Source organism: Gopherus flavomarginatus, chromosome 1 (genome assembly GCF_025201925.1).
Source record: "Gopherus flavomarginatus isolate rGopFla2 chromosome 1, rGopFla2.mat.asm, whole genome shotgun sequence".
Lineage (NCBI taxonomy): Eukaryota > Metazoa > Chordata > Testudines > Testudinidae > Gopherus > Gopherus flavomarginatus.
Window position 1 is genome coordinate 225077053 of NC_066617.1, and position 22062 is coordinate 225099114.

Here is a 22062-nt window from a genome sequence, read left to right on the forward strand (position 1 = left end):
CAATAAGATTTACAGATCCATTTGTGCTCTAGATAGCTATGTCCACATAGCTGTGTGTAGTTTAGTTATGGGCTGGTGTAATTGTGCCCCCAGTAATATGTAGATTTCCAGGAAAACACCTCATACACAGTACACCCAATTGTCCACCTCTTGCCATAGGCTATTGATCCTGCTCCTCCATAGTCATAGGAGAGGGGCACAGCCAAACATCTTATCTGGATATACACCATTTCACACACCCCTCCATTGATTCCCAGTGAGCTCCTCCCCTTCTCATTATTCCCATAGGGCTTGTGGGGCCCACCTTAGTTTCCGTTCTATTTCCAGGCACCATGATAACTATTACACAGGTGCTGGTCTCCTAGTTGAGCATTTTGCATTCCCCTACTCATCTCCCCCCGCCAGGTCAGCCTTTTGAAGCCATCTCCACCCACGTCATGAGGTTTTCTGTTCATTGAAACACAGTGATGCTAGCAACAAGACAAACACTACAGACAAACAACACAAAACATAGCTCCATGGTATTCTGAGTTATTCTTCCGCTGGTGCCAGCATGCTTGTAGAGTGTCTGAAAAACAAAAGAAACAATTTCCATCCCCTGGTAGGGACAGATGATTGCTTAATAATTCCTTTTACAAATTTCCTTGCTAATTGCAGGAAAAACAGAAGAATTACCTCCAGACTGTCCTTATTTTGTTCTATAGTCAGACTAGTGAATTACCCCATTCACTGGTCATTTATGAATTTCATGAGGTGGTGTACCTCAGTTTCCCCTCTTGTACAACAGACCAAGTTTTCAATAGTTTCTCTGCGATACCAAGCCTTATGTTTATTCTCAGGTAATAATTGAGAGACAGCTTCAGATTTCTGCTCTGTGTACACACCCACCCGTTAGAGTTAACCCTTCCCCCTTATTTATTTGACTATTTGACTTGTTTTTCATCTCCCTTTTCTGGAGGGCCATAATCTGAGTCTTCTAGTAGCTTGTTTGCAGACTAGTTGTATTCATTATTTGCAAGTTCTTTGTGCTGCTACTTATGGGCAGTTTCCTCCTTCCCCCATAAACTAGGTAATTTGCATCCACACAGAGGCTTTCTTGGCTTGCTTTTGGATCCAAAGCTATCAGCAGCTCAGAGACTGTCTTAAAAGGGACACGTTCCACTTCCACCAGAGTTCTGATTACTTTTCACTTTCATTTCCTGCTCCAAAACCCACACAGATCTGAAAAAGAGAGCACAACCTATTGTGGCTTCTTTTGGAGCCCTAATAGGATTTTAATTAAATACCATGTTTTGTTTGCATTTCTTTTACCCCTTTTCCAATATACACTGCACACGTCCTGGGAAATAGTTTAACCTCCATAACATTATATTAGCCATATTCATTCTACACAAGGTGTAACTGCCCCTCCCATTCCCACAGAGTTTTCCTGCACCCTCACCAAAGCGACAGTCCGATTTCCCCACAGCCACCCCAGAGCTCATTGTTCCCATCATCGCTCCCCTTTTCCTTTCTTTTTCCTATGCACACACACAAAATTATCTTTTACCTAACATCCCTTGCACTGTGATTACTCTTTTACACAACTGTACCTCAATTTATACTCCCATCTTGTACAACCAGAGACAGCCAGGGGCAGTCAAGTTAAGTTCCAGTTGAAACCCCTGACATTCCTTTAGTGATTTTGATTTATTTGACTATTGGGTAACATATTTTGATCAGATTATTTCTCTGCCTGCAGCAGTCCCTTATAGACCATTTTTGTGGGGAAAGGGCCCATTTTCCCTCAATAGTGGTAAAGGCTTCTCGGGACAGAAGCATAGTGATAGTAGTAGCCACTCTACCTGACACCCTGGTATAATTTAATTACCAAGCTTCCATCCAATGTGACTGCACAGAGTTGCACATACAGTTACATTTATATAACTGGGTTCTATTATCAAACCAAAAACTTGCTGCTTGTAACACCACAACGGTTACCTTTTACCATTTCCACAACTCCCAAATGTTTACTTTCCTCTAAACCCTGTATTATCAATTTTTGCAAAAAGTATTTGTAACTTTTCACTTACTTACTCCTACATTTTGTTCTTTAAGGTAGTGCAATTTGTCTGTAACAGTTCAGCCACCAAGTACAATTATTGCCACACAGCTGCCTTAACCTGTGCTGTCTTTACCTTGAGACTGTTCAAAAGGCAGTAAAACATTTGTCTCCATGGTTGCCCATGGATCTTTTACTCCAAAAAATTCCAGTGGAATATGGCAGACTTCTGTCATACTTTGTCCCAAACAAAACAAAAAACATTTCACGTAAGTATCCAAAGTACCCTCCATTAAAACTTCAGAAAAATTCAAAGTGTGGAAAGGCAGGGGGAATGGAGGGGAAAGAAGTGGAAAGAAACCAATTAAGCCTGTCAGGTCAGTTTAAAGTATATGCTACCAGAAGCAAATTAAGTAAACTGAGAGAAAGGAGAAGGAAAAGGATATGGTTAGCTCTGAACCAAGAGTCGGCTTCCTGGTTTGAAACAGTTGGGAACCCTTACCCCCAGGTTCTCATCCTGGCTCTGGGAGAAAAGTGGGGGTTGTTACCTGCTCCTGCAAACTCTGCCATTTTTCACTTTGAAACCTTTTCTTTTTTCCTTCTGCTCCCCTAGGACCAAGTCCCAGCTCCTGTCTCTAAAGGTGATCTGTTAACTCTGCTTTTGCCTATAACCCCTGTTGTGCCAAATCATTTTAACCAACCCTAACTACTTTATAATGCTTCCGCAGCCCTTGCTGAAACAGCACCAAACTTGAAAGATTACTGGCAGCTTCCCATAATGCTGCCCCTACTTCAGACCTCTCACAAGTGGACTGAAGTGCCTCCTTTCCCTGGAAGGCCAATGGGCAGGGGCCTTCTTCCACTATCCATATACCAAAGGAGAGTGGGCTCCTCAGCCACCCCCCATCCCTCTGGATCTCCTAACACTGCTTCCATTTCCTTTTTGATCTCATCCCAGGTTGACCCTTGCACCTGGTATGGGCCATGGTTCTTCCCTATCCATTTAGCCAAAAAAGTCCTTTACCCTGGCTTGCCAGAACCCACAGCTACCATCACAAGAGTTCGCTATACCCCTTCCAAGCAGCTGCACGGACTGTTGGGGAGGGGGACTTACAAGCTGCCACTCAGCTATCCAGTGCAATCCAAGTCAATGTGGTCCGAGAACAGGTTTGACAAATATCTGTCAGGGAGGCCTAGGTTTAATTAATCTTGCCTCAGTGTGTGTGGGTCGGAGTAGGTAACCTCTCAAGATCCCTTTCAGCCCTACATTTCTGTGATTCCATGAAACACATACTTTTCCAAAACATTTTGGTTTCGACAAAGTGGCATTTTCTGATGGCAACCTGTTTTGTCAGAAAATTCCTGACCAGCTCTTTTCACACCAAGTCAAGTGGGGACTTGGAATTTTACAATAATTTGAGTGGATGATTTGCACTAATTTCCCTTGTAAGCTATATTTTTCACTACATTAGAACTTACAGAGTTATGAAACCAGAATTTCGAACTGACTGGTCAGCTACACATCTCATTTGGAACCGGAGGTACTCAGTCACACAGCAGCAGAGACCCCCCAAAAAAGGCAAATACAGGACTGTACTGTGTTAAACACAAACTACTAAAAAAATAAAGAGAGCAGCATTTTTCTTCTGCATAGTAAAGTTTCAAAGCTATATTAAGTCAATGTTCTGTTTTACACTTTTGAAAGAACAACCAGAAAGTTGTGTTCAGAGTTGAGAACATTTCAGAGTTATGAACAACCTCCATTCCTGAGATGTTTGTAACTCTGAGGTTCTACTGTATATGCCACATAGTTCCAAGTGATTATAATCAGCAAAGTTGGCATTAAAAGTGAAAACCTTAATTGTAAAATCACTCATAAAATTTACTTCAGAAAATTGACGTGTTGTGTGTGTGGTAACTCACTAATTTTTGTTTGAATTCCAGTTGTTTACAGTCAAAAGCTCTGATAGATTGGAATTATCTGTCCACTTTTAACAGCATGTTATTTTGCTGTTGCTTTTCACTGTGAAAACAGCTTCTTGTTAGGTTGTCGTGATTCAGGCTCAGACTGATTTTTAATTTCACTAAAATTTAATTACTGTTATCCTGGAGCTCTCTTTACCGACTATATTAAAATATAAATAGCACAAAAATACTAAATACACTTTAATATTTTAATCACATTTTCCTTCCTTCTAGTTATCTAAATTCAGTACTGGTTCAAAGTGGTTTAGGGTGTACACTGTAGTAGACGTTTTTAAACCTCTGAAAAAAATATGCTGTGCTGTTGAGGTTTTTTGCTTCTTAAATTCATGCATTTCCATTGCTGTCTGTTTTTCATTTCTCAGAATACATGTGATATTTCCAAACTTCAGAATATTTAAGTGTTTAGATACTTGCAGAGTATGAGATGTTGTTTTAAAAACTGTTAACATTTTTTCACTGCTTTTGCTTTCTAAGAAGACCATTTGCTCTTGGCTAATATGCCTGCATGATATTTTGTTAGTTGTAGCTTTACAGTTAAGACAAGAAAGAATTGCCAGTTATTGTATGTCAGAAAAACTATGGTAATGTAAAATGTATATAGTTTGTTTCCAATTAAATTACTGCACTAGATCAAAACACTTGTTTTAAGACTTTGTTACATTGTATATAAATGAAGAAACTAGTGATAAGTAAAGGAAAAATAAACTTTCTTAGGTATTTTAGGAGAAAAATTCTCAAGTCCAAAGCTGAGCAAACTGTACTATGTTGATAAATTTAGAGCAGCTAAACCAGAAATTATTTTTCATTGGTTAGATTCATATCACATGTTGAACTGCTGTTTTTCTCCCTTGGTCTTTACATAATCACTTCCTACCCACAGTCTCAGTACAATTAATTGCTTCCAACAGCAGATTTGATCTCTAATTTACACATGTAATTGTAGAACACAAACTTTGTTTTTATTATAATCTTGTGACATTGTCATAAACAGATAGCTAAGGGTTAATGTCTCTTTCACCTGAAGCACCTGACCAGAGGACCAATCAGGAAACCGAATTTTTTCAACTTTGGGTGGAGGGAATTGAGTGTCTGTGTCTTTGTTTTCTGGCTGCCTGCTTTCTCTGAGCTTTGGAGAAGTAGTTTCTATTTTCTAGTCTTCTGTTTCCAAGTGTAAGGACAAAGAGATCAGATAGTAAGTTATATGGTTTCTTTTCTTTGGTATTTGCATGAATATAAGTGCTGGAGTGCTTTGATTTGTATTCTTTTGGAATAAGGCTGTTTATTCAATATTCTTTTAAGCAATTGACCCTGTGTTGTATCATCTTAATACAGAGAGAACATTTGTACTTATTTTTCTTTCTTTTTATATAAAGCTTTCTTTTAAGACCTGTTGGAGTTTTTCTTTACTTCAGGGAAATTGAGTCTGTACTCACCAGGGAATTGGTGGGAGGAAGGAATCGGGGAGATCTGTGTGTTGGATTGCTAGCCTGATTTTTGCATTCCCTCTGGGGGAATAGGAAAGTACTTTTTGCTTCCAGGACTGGAAACAGAGAGGGGGAGTCACTCTGTGTAGTTTCACAGAGCTTATGTCTGTGTATCTCTCCAGGAGCATCTGGAGGGGGGAAGGGAAAAAGGATTATTTCCCTTTGTTGTGAGACTCAAGGGATTTGGGTCTTGGGGTCCCCAGGGAAGGTTTTTCAGAGGGACCAGAGTGCCCCAAAACACTCTAATTTTTTGGGTGGTGGCAGCAGGTACCAGGTCCAAGCTGGTAACTAAGCTTGGAGGTTTTCATGCTAACCCCCATATTTTGGACGCTAAGGTCCAAATCTGGGACTAAGGTTATTACAGACATAATGAGGAGTCCTTCTGGCGACTTGGAAACTAACAAATTTATTTGGGCATAAGCTTTCATGGGCTATAACCCACTTCATCAGATGCATGAAGTGAAAAATATGGTAGACGGGTATAAATATATACAGCACATGAAAAGATGAGAGTTTCCTTTCCAAGTGGGGGGTCAGTGCTAATGATGTCAATTCAGTCAGGGTGGATGTGGCCCATTCCCAGCAGTTGACAAGAAGGGGTGAATATCAACCAGAAGGAAATTTTCCTTTTTATAGTGACCCAGCCATTCCCAGTCGTTAATTAGGCCTAATTTCATGGTGTCAAGTTTGCAAATTAATTCCAGTTCTGCAGTTTCTCATTGAAGTCTGTTTTTGAAGCTTTTTTGTGTGGAAGAATGGCCACTTTTAACTCTGTTATTGAGTGTCCAGGGAGATTGAAGTGCTCTCCTACTGGTTTTTGAATGTTACAATTCTTGATGTCTGATTTGTGTCCATTTATTCTTTTGCGTATAGACTGTCTGGTTTGGCCAATGTACATGGCAGAGGGGCACTGCTGGCACATGATGGCATATATCACATTGGTAGATGGGCAGGTGAACGAGCCCCTGATGGTGTGGATGATGTGGCTAGGTCCTATGATTGTGTCCCTTGAATAGATGTGCGGACAGAGTTGGCAACGGGGTTTTTTGCAGGGATTGGTTCCTGGTGTTGGGATTTCGTGGTTCCCAATGAATCTGATGTTGGGTAGAAATCAAGGGACTTCGATTAGATGTAATGCGATTCGATTCAGTTCAATGCGATTCAATTCAATTCAACAAGGCTTTATTTAATATATACAAAAGGAGAGCCCCTGGTACAAAAAATCAGACAGAGTCCCTCCAGCAAGGAGCCCTTCCCCGTGCTATTTTATAGCACATGGCACTTACATAACAAATTACATAACTAACATGAACCTCTAACCAATAAGAGTTAACCTTTCCATATATGGATTTCTTTATCACATGTTCATAATTCTCCATTCCACATGCTGATCTCTCTCCCTTCCCCCTCCCCCCCCCGGCCTTCTCTAGAATGTTCCTAGGGTGGTGAGCCACAGCATACTTCCCTATGTATAAGCACCCTGCAAACCACATTTTATCCAAAATGAACATAAGCATACCCTTCACTGGGTTAGTGTTTATGTTGTGTGGTGTGTAGTTACCGGTGAGTATTTGAGGGGCTGTCTGTAAGCGAGGACTGGCCTGTCTCCCAAGGCCTGTGAGAGTGAGGGATCGTCCTTCAGGATAGGTTGTAGATCCTTGATGATGCGCTGGAGAGGTTTTAGTTGGGCACTGTAGGAGATGGAAGTGGCTGGGTCACTACAAAAAGTAGCCCACAAAAGCTTATGCCCAAATAAATTTGTTAATCTCTAAGGTGCCACAAGGACTCCTCGTTGTTTTTGCTGATACAGACTGACACAGCTACCCCCTCTGAAGATTATAGTAGTTGGTAGTCGATCCCTTTACAAGAAGGAGGGAGAGCAAACTGTTGTCTACCTAAATCTAGTAGTTTGAACATTTCCCTTTGTTTTTGAATATTTTGTTTCTTCGTTCAGGGCAAGAGGATATGTATTAGCTGCCTCTGGAGATCTTGAAACTGATATTCTTGCCAAATTATGTTTTATTTTAAATGTTAAACTTTAAAATGTCAGTGTTAAACATTTATATCAAATGACTTTAAAAAGAAAACACAATCTGTTTTAAAATTACAGTTGAGTTTGGTGGCGGGTATGTATGTCTCTCTTTTCATACACAGGGCAGGTATAAAGTGTTTTGGTTCTGTGAAATTCCAGCTTCTAATTTCCCTTTAGTAAGAGAGAGTGAGAAGGCAAAACTTTCCACCCCTAAAATAATTTGTTTCAAATATGGCATCATGTCTAGTTTGCTGAATAAGTAAGCAACCAGATCATAAATGATTTAATTCACTTCTGCTTTCCAAGCCATCCAACTTTTTCCTAAGATGGCCTGGTCTACACTACACATTTATACCGATTTTTAGAAGTGTTAAACCGATTTAACGCTGCACCCGTCCACACAACAAGGCCCTTTATATCAATATAAAAGGCTCTTTAAACCGGTTTCTGTACTCCTCCCCGACAAGAGGAGTAGCGCTGAAATCGGTATTGCCATATCGGATTAGGGTTAGTGTGGCCGCAAATCGACGGTATTGGCCTCTGGGCGGTATCCCACAGTGCACCATTGTGACCGCTCTGAACAGCAATCTGAACTCGGATACACTGGCCAGGTAGACAGGAAAAGCCCTGCGAACTTTTGAATTTCATTTCCTGTTTGCCTAGCTTGGAGCTCTGATGAGCACGGGTGGCGATGCAGTCCCAAATCCAAAAAGAGCTCCAGCATGGACCGTACAAGAGATACTGGATCTGATCGCTGTATGGGGAGGCAAATCTGTTCTATCAGAGCTCCGTTCCAGAAGACGAAATGCCAAAGCATTTGAAAAAAATCTCCAGACAGAGGCCACAGCAGGGACTCAGCATAGTGCTACGTGATAAGCGTAACGGAAAGCCAAAGAATCAAATGGATGCTCATGGAGGGAGAGAGGAAGTACTGAGGACGCCAGCTATCCCACAGTCTCCGAAAAGCGTTTGCATTATTGGCTGAGCTCCCAATGCCTGTAGGGTCAAACACATTGTCCGGGCTGGTTCAGGGTATAGCTCGTCAATTTACCCCCCCTCCTCCCCCGTGAAAGAAAAAGGAAAAAAATTGTTTCTTGACTTTTTTATGTCACCCTATGTCTACTTCATGCTGCTGGTAGACGCGATGCTGCGGTACTGAACAGCAGCACCCTCTTCCCTCCCCTCCCCGGTGGCAGATGGTACAACATGACTGCTATCCATCGTCGTCATCAGCCCGTGAGTGCTCCTGGCTGGCCTCAGATGAGGTCGGCCAGGGGCACCTGGGTAAAAATAGGAATGACTCCCGGTCATTCTCAGTAGATGGTACAGAACAGCTGGTAACCGTCTTCATCATAGCAATTGGGGGCTGAGCTACATCAGCCCCCTCCTTTCATGTCTAAAGAAAAGTTTCTGTACTGCCTGGACTATCATAGCAGCGGGATGCTGGGCTCCTCTCCCCCGCACCATTTAAAGTCCTGCCTGGACTATCATAGCAGCTGGAGGTAGCCTCCCCCTCATTTTATTTCACTAACAAGTCAGTGTTTCTTATTCCTGCATTCTTTATTACTTCATCACACAAATGGAGGGGATACTGCAATGGTAGCCCAGGAGAGTTGGGGGAGCAAGGAAGCAATGGGTGGGTTTGTTGCGGAGGCACCCCCTAGAATGGCATGCATCTTATCATTTCTGCGGGATCTGACACGGAGCGGCTGTGCTCTCTAGTACACTGGTTCTCTAGCACACTTGCCCCATATTCTAGGCAGGTCTGACTCTATATTTAGATACAACATAAAGGAGGGAATGACCCGGGGAGTCATTCCCATTTTTGTCTTTGTGCTCCCGGCCGACCTCAGCCAGGAGCACCCATGACAGCAGCAGACAGTACAGAATGACTAATAACTGTCATCTCATCGCCAATTTACAATGGCATGGCAGACGGTACAGAACAACTGATAACCGTCTCTGCTATCTTGCAAAGGCAAATGAATGCTGCTGTGTAGTGCTGCAGTACCGCCTCTGTCAGCGGCATCCAGTACACATACGGTGACAGTGACAAAAGGCAAAACAGGCTCCATGGTTGCCATGCTGTGGCATCTACCAGACCAATCCAGGGAAAAAGGGCGCGAAGTGATTGTCTGCTGTTGCTTTCACGGAGGAAGGCATGAGTGACGACATTTACCCGGAATCACCCTCGACACTATTTTTGTACCATCATGCATTGGGATCTCAACCCAGAATTCCAGTGGGCGGGGGTGACTGCGGGAACTATGGGATAGCTGCGGGATAGCTACCCACAGTGCAATGCTCCAGAAATCAACACTAGCCTCGGTACATGGACGCACACCACCGAATTAATGTGCTTAGTGTGACTGCGTGCACTCGACTTCATACAATCTGTTTTACAAAACCGGTTTATATAAAATCGGAATTATCCCGTAGTGTAGACGTACCCGATGTAATAGGTACTTATAAAGACCAAACTTTTCAACCCTGGCTGTCTAAAGTTAAGCACCTAAACAGAAGTGCCCTGATTTACAGAGGGGCTGAATACTAACATCTATCCTTGAATTCAGTGGGGAGTGTTGTGAGTGCTGAGCGTTTCTGAAAATAAAGGCCATTTCAGGACTCCAACTTGGACAATTTGGCTTATGTAAATAGCACTTTATTTATGTTACACTCTTGACCATACAATTATTTGTCTGTTTTATTTTGTTTGTAAGAGTTAGCAGTTTTCTTTTAAAACATATCTTGCAGAATTTGTTTACAGAGGAGGAGGGGGAGCCAGTGCCAGTAGAGGATGCTATAATGACACACCAATCTCAGTGGTCAATGAAGAAAACGAATGTTTGAAGGGATATTTTAGGAACATAGGATCTGCCATACTAGGTCACATGATGGTGCATCTAGTTCAGAATCCTCTCTTACAGTGGCTAGTACAGATGTTTAATTTAGAGGAAGTGTGATACATCCATGGTAGATAATAACAGAGTATCTGGTTCTCACAGGTAGGCAAATCCCAATGCCTAAAACCTAACCCCTGACTTCAGGCAATGGGGAAATGGCCAGTTGTTCCTTCTTAATATTTGTACTCAAGAATACAAGAGGGAAAGAACACCTTCTCTGTGTACTAGGGCAGTGTTTCCCACTCTTCATTATGAGTGCATTTAAGATTCTCCAGTCTTGAGAACCTGACAGTTCAAAAAAAAAAAACCAAAGGCAATCCAGTAGCGTTTGGGGCTTGTCTACATGAACATATGGTTTCTGGAGTACAAATGTACAGGTGAGTCACATCATATGCACGTTTAACTTATGCAAATGCAACTATACACGCTTGGCAAAAAAAAAAGAAAAACAAGAAGATACCTGTAAATAGTGCAGGTGATTCCACCCACCATTCCACTCAATGAGTGTATGCCCTGGAGTGAGGTGAGATGGAAGACGTGAATCTGCTGTTCCCTCATTCGGTCTCAGTTCCTCTCATAGTGTGAGCATCATGCTGCACTGAGTGTGATTCTAGTGTTTAAAGATACGTGTTTTTCGTACAATATGGCCCCTAAACGCAAGCTAACTACTTCATCTGGTGCTCAGCCAAAGAAACAGCGATCTGTTCCAATGCTGGAGGAAAAACTGGCTGTGTTGGGCTTATTGAGAGATAATATGTTGGTCTTCAACGTGGCGTGTAAATATGTCTGCAACGAATCTAGCATCCGTGCCATCAAGATTCAAGAGAGAGAAATTCGTCAAGCCATGGCATCAAATGCTCCAGTAACTGCTAAGGGGGCGAACCAGGTTCGTGATAAGACTTTAGTGAAGACTGAAAAGGCATTAAACATATGGTTAGAAGACATGAACCGTAAACGTGTGCCTATTGATGGCATCATGTTGCGAGAAAAGATTCTTAACCTCTTCGTGCTGTTCAAACCTGCTGCCAAAGAGGGACAGCCTTCCAATGAGAAGGAATTCAAAGCCAGCCAAGGTTGGCTTAACAGTTTTAGGAACCACTTCAACCTCAAAAACGTACAGACTACTGATGAAGCTGCCTCTGCCAATGAAGAGGTAGCAAAAGCCTACCCTGAACAATTAAAGAAAATCATAGAAGAAAAGGGCTATCTTCCAGAACAAGTTTTTAATGCTGATAACAGTGGCCTCTTCTGGAAAAAAATGCCCAACCGCACTTACATTTTGAAATCACAAAGACAAGCCCCTGGCTTCAAAGCAGCTAAAGACCGTGTTGCTTTGTGGCAATGCGGCTGGGCATTTAATAAAGCCAGGCTTGCACTACAGGGCTATAGATTCCTGTGCCCTAAAAGGCAAGAACAAAAATCTGCCTGTGTTCTGGCAATCAAATAAAAAAGCTTGGGTGACGGCAGCATTGTTTCTGGATTGGTTCCACGAGTGTTTCATTTTATAGGTCAAGCTGTACCTCAAAGAGAGAGAACTTGACTTTAAAGTGTTGCTGATTGTAGACAATGCTCCTGGCCACCCTTCGGCACTCTGGTTTTCACATAACGACATTGAAGTCATCTGTCCCCCCCCTCCCCCAATACCACCTCCAACTTCTTGAACAAGGCGTGATTCAATGTTTCAAGGCCATGTACACAAGGCTTATGTTCTCATGGATACGTAGCGCTATGGATGCTGATCCCAATCGTAATGTGATGGAGTGTAGGAAGTCCGTCAACATTGCCGATTGCATCACTTATATTAAACAGGCAATGGATACAGTCAAGCCTGAAACAGTCAATGCATGTTGGCGAAACCCATGGAAAGAATGTGTGAATGATTTTAAGGGTTTCCCGACCATTGACAAATAAGTGAAACGCTTTGTTCAGGTGGCCAGACAAGTGGGTGATGTTGGCTTCATCGACATCCTTAAGGAAGAAATTGAAGAATTAATTGAGAGCCATAGAGAAACCTTGACTAACGAAGAGTTAGAGGAACTGATAAAATCGTCTGCAGAAGGTGAAGATGATGACGACAAACAGGAAGAGCCAGCAAGTTGGAATCTTTATAAATTTGCTGAAGTGTTCCAAGCAGCGAAACACTTGAATGATTTAATTTCTGAATACGATCCTTCTGTGGAATGAAGCCTCAAAATCACACGTAGTATTATGGACGATTTGAGACCATATCAAGAAATGTTTGAGCAGCTCAAGAGACAACCACGACAGTTGCTGATCACCGTGTTTTTTCAAGGAAAAACAACCAGCAGCAGATGAGCCTACACAATCAACTTCTCGAGCTGAACCAGAGCCAACCACTTCGAATACGACTTGCTCTCTGTCACCTGGATCGACATCAAGCCCTGACAACTGCCTGTAATTAAAAAGACAGTACTGTAAAAGTATATTTTGCATATGTACTCTTTATTATATACTGTACATTACTGTATACATTATATACTTGTACATTACTGTGCAGGGTTGTATTCACAAAACCATGTACAGTATATTGTACTTTATGGGCAATTTAAGGGACTGTCCAGGGTAATTTTGACTATACACGATTTTCACCTTACGCGCTGACTTTAGAACCGAACCCCCACGTAAGATGCGACTCCACTGCACTACCCTGCAGTGCACTGTGTTCAGGTGGAACCTGCTGCCTTGCATTAATAGTTCTCTAGTGTACTTTAATTTACCCTGGTTTGAAATGGGTTAGATCAAAGAGTACTAGGGAACATTTAGTGTGCAGCAGCAGGGTCCACACAGACCCTTAATATGTGGCAGGCTGGTGTGGGGTAGATTTACACTCCAGCTTGCCCCAAGCTAAATGTTTGTGTAGAAAAGCCCTAGGAAATTTACATAGAAGAAATCATCACAGAAAAAAGCTCCACTTTGTCCCTTAGCTCCTTTTTCCTGTTTATCTTGTGAGGCAGAATAGGATTTATTTTTCCTCTGGGAATTTTTTAAATTGTTAGATATTTTTGAGACTCTGGAAAGTAAAACAAAACAATTCAAGATGAAATATGATAGCCTTCCTCCACCAATTTGCTGATATAGTTTGCTCTTCAAGTAAAGCTGAACTCTGTTCACTATTTGCAAAAGCAACACTCGTCACTTATTTTTTGTCAGCTATAAAAATACAGAGCATTGGCTGGAGAAAATTTGTGCACGTATGCAATCTTTTTTTGGTACCCATTGAATATCAGTAAGAGTGAAGCAAGTTGAAGATACAATTAATATCAGAATACTTTCTAAACAGATACGTTAAGAATCATTCTTAGTTCAGTATTACAAAATCAAATTCTGAAGTAAATTCCTGAAAACGGAAAATAGGACAAGCTAACCTTTCACAATCTAAAGTAAATAATGTTTCTATGTATATAAAAGGTTCAAAAAAAATCTTTTTAGCAATGATTTTGTGTGGCACAAACTTTATTGATGTATAGGGCCATTACAGTGCTGCTGTGACTTGAAGGGTGCCCTCTCTTTAGAAGTGGAAGAGTAATATATTCTTGTAGCTTAAATTAGTTCTCATTATAAAATAAATACAAAACACCCCGTTGAAAGTGCCTGGTGCACTTCTGGTACTACTACAGTATGAACAATAAATCTAACTCCCTTGCTCTGTCTGTGGGTACCCCTATAAATACTGATTCTTATTTGAGAACTGAGGTGTGCTGGAATGGGGCCATATAATATATACTTTGGTGAGTCTTTATATATCACTTTAAAAATTAAAAAAAATTATAGTAGAACCTCAGAGTTACGAACCGACCAGTCAACCACCCACTTCATTTAGAAACAGAAATATGCAATCAGGCAGCAGCAGAGACCAATAAAAAAAAGGGTGGGGGGAGGGTAGTAAATACAGTACTGTAGTAAATGTAACTACTAAAAAGGGAGGGGAGCAGCATTTTTCTTCTGCATAGTAAAGTTTCAGAGCTGTATTAAGTCCATGTTCAGTTGTAAACTTTTGAAAGAACAACCATGATGTTTTGTTCAGAGTTATGAACAACCTCCATTCCCAAGGTGTTCGTAACTTTTGAGGTTCTACTTAAATTTATTGTATTAGATTTAATACTTTTGCTCCATTGGTTATGGCTACTTAATCTAATTTCTTAACAAAGAAAGAGTGGTAATACTCCTACTTACTCTTCCTTTATCCAAGTTCCTTGAAGTCCCGATAGCTTTCATCCATGTGTTTTTTTCTTTTCTAAATTATTTTTTCTATTGTAATACGATACTGCAGAAAAGAGAAACCTCGAACAATCTGGAAATAATATAGTGAATGAGGTTTTTCTCTGAAAGAAGTAAGAAGACTACTTGAAAACTTAAATACTGATTTTTCTCTTCTATAAATACATAACTACTTGTTTAAACTTTGGTCTGCTGCCTAACAGTACAGTAGATTATATGATTATTTTGGATTTTTATATTGGAGATGTCATTAAGAAATTGAAAGATAATTTGGTGAAAGCAGCTTGGTTTTGTATAGATACGGGATGTTTCTACAATGAAGACTCATTGCAGAGCACATTGGATTGAAGGCACAAACATTGTATCTGCACGTGCTAAATAGAGGAAAATTTAGATTTTGTGCATAGTTTACCAGAGAAGTGGAGACCATTTTGGAGTTGCATTTTTGAAGTTTTATATCACATAGGAATTTATTTCTAATTATTGACTTCTTTGAAGTGTAGTTCATGGTTTAGTAGCTGTCACAGTAAAACTGTTTAGTTTATTATGACTTTATGTGAAACATATGCTAGCTTTAAATATTTGAGCTGTTTGTTATGGTTTTGGAAAACCTATATTTTAAAAATTCCAATGGGTATAACTTTCTTGAAGGAGTACTTACAAATGAAATCGCACTTCAGATTTTTGTATGATTAGTGGCAAAACAGGCTTGCAGTAAAATAAAAATAACATACAACTTCCAAGTAGCCCAGAAAGAATACACTCTAGAATTAATCATTAGTTAAATATTATTTATATTCTTGTCAAGGCCTATTAATGTGCGTGTAAAGGCTTCTTGTTAGCTTAAGCAAATGTTTTTTATTAACAAAGTAGGTCACATCTTTGCTCTGCTGTGTAACAGAGTTCATGGTTCTGGCAACAGTATTGTTTTGATATAGAGCTGTGCTAGCAAGGCACTAGTTATGGCTGATAAAGCACTTTCATTGTAAGCAACAGGTTTTTTTTTTCTACCCTCCTCCTCCTCCACCCCCCCTTCTCCTTCACTTAAAACTTCCTGCAAAATACATGATCCTATGAGCTAGTTCTCACATGATATATCTTGGCACATGAATTAAAAGCTTTAAGAAGTTTGGTAAGATTTTATTTGGTTGTTTTTTGAGATGTTGGACCACAAAATACAGTGTGCCAGGTTCACCCCCATCGTTACAGATACGTACAATTTGCGTTCCCCTCCCCCTTGCAGAGCAGCTGTGCTGAAGGATGTATTGACCTTGGTATAGAGCAGGGATCATCAACCTTTGGCATGCAGCCCACCAGGGTAAGCCCCCTGGTGGGCCGGGCCAGTTTGTTTACCTGCCACGTCCGCAGATTCGGCCGATTGCGGCTCCTACTGGCCGCAGTTCACCATTCCAGCCCAATGGGGGCTGTGGGAAGTGGCGGCAGCCCACACTGCTTCCTGCAGCCCCCATTGGCCTGGAGCGGCGAACCGCAGCCAGCAGGAGCCACGATTGGCCGAACCTGCGAACACAGCAGGTAAACAAACTGGCCCGTCCCGTCAAGGGGCTTTCCCTGGTGGGCTGCGTGCCAAAGGTTGCTGATCCCTGGTATAGAGGAACTTTATTTCTCAAGGGGTGGACAGGAGCTTCTCATGCAGACCTTGCTAGGTATTCAGCCTCTTTCCTACCGTGTCTAGCTCTGGCCTCTTCTGGGCTGATTCTGCATTCACTTAGGGCAGTGCCAGCCAGCTCTAGACCACATGGCAGAGCAAGAGTCACATATGGCTTGTTCCACTGCACGCAGTCCTGGAGGACTGCCTTCTGCATGGTGTCTATCGGTTTGACCTGTTATCTGGTATGTGGATAATAAAACAAATGACAGCAGCAACTGTTTAATTTATATTAAAAAAAAAATCTTCAAACTTAAACTAAACGTAGTCCTCAGTCAGCACGCAGTCTCTGATGTGATGGAAGAAATTTGGTTTAAAAACACTTGGGGTGTGTGTGTAATAAGTACATATTCTCTACAGACTTGGTGGTTGAATTTTTAGATAAGAAAGTGTACCAGCTGTGACAGAGGTGAGGAGCATACCTCCAGGGCAGGGACAGGCAATCTTTTTGGCAAACTGAGGGCCATATCAGGTTTCTGAAATTGAATGGAGGACCAGTTAGGGGAGGCTGTGCCTCCCCAAACAGCCAGAAATGGCCCGGGCCCAGCCCCTGCCCCCTATCTGACTCCCTCCAGCTTCTCAGCCCCGATTTCCTCCTCCCCCACCCTGCCCCGGACTCCTGTCTGATCCAACCCCTCCCTGTTCCCTGACTGCCCCCTCCCCCGCTGTCCAATCCAACCCCTCCTCTCATTCCTGACTGCCCCCCAGGGAGCCCTGCCCCTCCAACCACCCCTTCTCCCTGTCTCTTGACCGCCCCCAGAACCCCTGCCTCTGACTGCCCCTCCACTGTCCAATCCAACCCGTCCTCTCATTCCTGACTGCCGCCCCTGCACCCCTGCACCCATTCAACCCCCCTGTTCCTTACCCTCTGACTGCTCTGTCCACACCCCCGCCCCCTGACTACCACCTCGAACTTCCCTGCCCTCTATCCAACTTCCCCCTGCACCGTGACACCTTACCGTGCTGTCTGGAGCACCAGAACACCAGGACAGGGGACTGCGCTGCCCGGCTGGAGTCAGCCACGCCACTGCACAGCACAGAGCACTGGGTTAGGCCGCAGCTCTGCAAGAGCCCCACCGCCCAGAGCATTGCACCGGTGGTGCAGCAAGCTGAGGCTGCAGGGGAGGGAGAACAGTGGGGAAGATGCTGGTGGCCAGCCTCCTGGGCCAGGGGCCAGACAGGAGGGTCACATCCAGCCCGTGGGATGTAGTTTGTCCACCTCTGATCTAAGGTATTTGCACTATTACTAAGGGCTGCTATTATCACCATTATTAAAACATAAACGTTTAACTAGTTTAACTGAATTGGTGCAACATAACATCTTTAATTATACTGTACCAGTGCAACTTCATGTGTAGCCCAAGTTTATTTGTGAAAAGTACTGTATGAATTTGAGAATATGGAAGGACCTTGTATGGATTAATAGGCTTTTTTGGGTGAGTTGTGGGGGCAAACCACTCATAGAAAAATTTCTTCTTTGCTCCCAGTTTCAATTCACAGTCATCTTGAGTGGCCACATATTCCATTTGTTTCTGTTTTAAACTCCATCACTCTTTGCTGTCTATGTAAAAGATGCATTGCAGCACATATCCTGGAAATGGGAAAGATATCTGCTTTCTAGATGGTAGTCCTGTTATGTATTCAGATACAATAGTCTTTCCTTCTTACTTGAACCTGGCAACGTCACCTCTGTTGCTAGTGCTTAATTTGTGCCAGGACTGAACCTCTAGGCTTTGCAGTTCATAGTCCCAGCACTCTGAGCTTGCTGCACCAGTTATGAAAGTAAAAAAAAATTGCTTGAGCCATGGCACCTCTCTCTTTATAAATTAAGCAATCTGCAGCATGCTTAATTCAAGGCTCCCATGTGAATGTAGGTAGGAGGTACTTCTGAGTCACTGAGATGGCTGGGATTGTACGTCAGGACTTTCATATTTTGGCACCGTAGTAGAAGTGGGCCGTCTTTCACAGATGCTGAGCAGGTTCTACTGGAGGAAATGTGATGACATCTCCAAATCCCAACTTCAGTAAAATTGGGTGAATTATGAATTTATGAGCATGGCTTGAGGTTCAAAATTTGGCCATAATTTGTAATTCAAGTGTGTGTGTGTGTGTGTGTGTGGGGGGAATCTTATGAGGTGAAAATGCAGGAAATATACACCCCTAGTTATTGTGCCATTCAACTCTACACTTGAATTTCTAAGTATTTTGGCTCTTACTGTTGAGCATGTTGCATTCTTCAGTGCCAGTATGCCCTGCCTCTGACCACAACTCAGGTTTATATTTGCTGTGCATATAGCTCTCTGTATGGACAAATACTTGTCTAACGTGTTTCCAGCTGAGTGCATAAACTGTGTATAATTGTATATTGTGTTTAGGTAATGTGTCTGGGGGCTGCACCTGGTAGCCTGAGCTTGCTGTCCATCCAAGTATTTGCTTCATCCTTAGAGAAGGAAACTCCAAAAAAAGAGTTGCTAAAAATTGATGAGGTAAGACCCTGCCATTCTGGTTGTATTCATAGTCTTTTGGTTACGGTGGAGTAATGTTAGCAGATTAAGAAACACATGTCTAACAGAGTAAGATCATTTACTTTGGGAGGGCAAAAATGTTTGCATGTCTGTCTTCATATTACAAGGAAAAAAGAATGATTAATTTAAACTTGCAATGGAAAAGTCCATACGCTCTGCTTTTACTTTTCCTAACTATATATTTTGAGGCCTGTTAGACATTTTGAGACTTGCTCATGTACAAAATATTGTAGTATTTTTCCATATCGAAAAACCTCTAATAAAATATTTTTCGTTGAGTAGCTTTCTGGCCTAAGAAAGCTGCCAATACTAGTATATCTAATCCACAGGAATGTCTTTATCTCCAGCAGACACTATGTGCTGTTTATATGATGAGTTCTGTTGGCTTTTGTTTGCAGGCTTACATAAAGCAACAAAGCCAAAAGCTTGTCTATCTTAAAATACAACTGTATTTATCATTCGCTTTAGAGATGAAACATGGTCCCTGCCCTCTCTGGTTTACAATCCTGCAATGCAACCTACTAGCTTGCAAGTCTACATGTGTACAGGAATCCCCAGACTTTGCACTAAAGGATCAGGGCTTAAATATGGACAAAACACAATGAAAAACAACAGAAAAAAATCAGGGTGAAAAGCAGGATTAGAGAAAATAACAGCCTATGGGCACTTTAGTTGTGCATTCATCTGGATAGCTGTTACTAAAAACACATTTGTTTATACACTAAAGCTGCGTGTGGATTGGCCGTTACCTCTTTTTTTTTTTTTATCTGAATGGCTAGTCAAAATTTGAGGCCTTGTAAGTTGTTCCAGTTGGGTATAGAAACGGATCATGGAATCTGATATATTATGTGATGCCATCTTGTTCATTCACAAGGAATGTACAAAAGTGCTGCTTCTCCAAAGGCAGGGGGTACACAACAAACCAGGGGATAATTTATTTGCTTACAGCCCCAAGTCTGTTTAGACAGCACCAGACCCAAAAGATCTCTTCAGGCTTCTCTAAGAGTCCCTCTGTGCTTAAACTGGTGCTTGGCTTGTTACGTTGACTTGAAAAAAAATAAATAGGAACATTTTGCACTCAAATACTTTTGACATTAAAGAATTATTATTCTTTCCTACAACTAAAAATGGCTTTTGGTTTGTTGAAATATAAAGGGCTTAAATGAGAGTAGGTTTGGGGTAACACTAGGTATGAGAAATGTCAACCTAAAAAGGAACTTATTGGAGAGTGTTATGAGGGATTAAACTTAAGATTTAGAATGAAATGACTGTCAAGCCACTTGTGTACTATGTCAGCAAATCTGCAGTTTGTGTTTCTTATTACTTTAGGAAAATAAGTTGTCATACTTTGTTTAAAAAGAGTACTCATTATATGTGCATTTTCTTGCATGCATTCCAATTAAATGGTTGTAAATCTCTGCCAAATTTCTGCAGTTCATATTTAAGAAAATAAACGAGAGGACAATAGCATGTAAAATAGAATGAATATTAATGTGTCAGTCTTCAGGTAGTGACACAAGTTTACATTTTTTTAAAAGGCTAATATCCAATTATTATAGCTGTGAGTCTTTCACAGAGGTCAGGGAAGTCATGGATTCTGTGACATCCGCAGTGGCTGGTGCCATGGCCCAAGCGGCTGGTGCAGCCCTGGGGTCACCGCACCAGCCACTGCTCCAGTGGCCCGAGGCAACTGGTCCTGGGCGCAGCCCCAGATCAGTGGTCCAGGAGCAGCAGCAGCGCCCTGTTCCCCTCCCCCACCTGGAGGAGGAGCAGCATCCACCGGAGCACCCCTTCGTCCCCAACACCTAAGATTTAGTTGGGGTATTTCTAGTAAAAGTCATGGACAGGACACTGGCTGAAACTTTTTGATTATTGCCGTGACCTGTCCATGACTTTTACTAAAAATACCAGTGACTAAATCATAGTCTTACTAATGACGTTAGGTGTGTCTTCATTATGTAAATACTACTACTTTAGATGTCTCACCTATGTCATACACAACAGTGTTGCTAATGCTGTCCATTACTACTGAAGGTAACAATTGCAACATCCAAAACATAGTACAATTTTCTGTAAATCTCAAATTCTCTGCTAAATAAAAAGCCCACCAGACTGTTAATTTAAAAACTACTTAAAGTCTTTCATAATGGCTTGGATAAATACAGAAAATGACTGCTCTAAGATCTAGTACACTTAATACAAACACTGAGAACCAATATTGCTGATCAAGTATAGAAAACACTTCTCACAATTATGTATGTGATTTTTGGGACCAAATGAGTCTGATGTTCTATTTCTAAACCTGTAATTGGATTAGCCATCAACTTGTTTGGCTGAATGGAGGAGCAATTAGTAAGGCTCTCCTCATGATGTGTAATTATTCATTAAATCACATAGAATTCTCACAGCTTGACTGTATTTTTATTATGTCTTGTAGTATCATTTACTTTGCGCTAGGCACTGTTGAATTATACAGCTCCTGCCCTGAGGACTTTCTTGTACAAGTCTACCTTTTTAACCTCTTGTTTGCAAATATTCCCAGCTTTCACTCTACTCCTGTCCAACTCATGAGTCTAAATATGTGGAGGAATCACAAACCCAGTTGGAAGAGGGGATCTCGTATCTGCGGCATTCTGTGGCGCCATATACAGCTTGGTGTCAGGTATAGCAGTTTTAACTTACGGAAGTACTCATATGTTTCCGTAGTTAAGGATGATTTGAGGATTTTGCTTATGACAGGGCATTAAAACCTGTCTTGATCTGAATTAGTGAATTGCTTTTTAAAAAAAAGGCAGAAAGACATCTCTGAGGGGTCTGAATATTTAAACATATTTTAGTCAGTAGGAAGTGTTTCTGGAAAAAGAAATGGTTCTTTTTTTTTTTTTTTCTGCAATTGTGCATGGTGTATTTTACCAAACCTTGTATCCCTTTTTGGCCAAAAAAAACAGCCAAAAAGCTTTAGAATCCTTCCCCCCGAAACTTCTAAACTCAACCTTGATCTCCCTTGTCTGAGCTGCAAAAACCTTCCCTTCTCCGCCCCCTAGTCTTTTAGCTCTTAAGTTTTTAACAATTTCTCCTTGTCTTAAAAATAGCAGAGTTGCTATCAACACCCAATTCCCCTATCTTTGTATAGGTTGTTGCCTTTTGTGGCAGTTAGCAGGGAAAAGGAAGGAGGAAGTTAGATTA

General features: G+C 41.6%; 1 protein-coding gene across 2 annotated transcripts in view; it reads left to right on the plus strand.

Moving 5' to 3' along the window:
* Positions 1-22062, plus strand: part of APOO (apolipoprotein O) — a 101275-nt gene that overhangs the window by 8595 nt on the left and 70618 nt on the right. For both annotated transcript variants that reach the window (XM_050936727.1, XM_050936726.1), the window contains exons 2-3: positions 18727-18837; positions 21419-21538. In XM_050936727.1, the coding sequence (XP_050792684.1) occupies positions 18727-18837; positions 21419-21538 (231 nt within the window). The remainder of the gene's footprint in view (positions 1-18726; positions 18838-21418; positions 21539-22062) is intronic.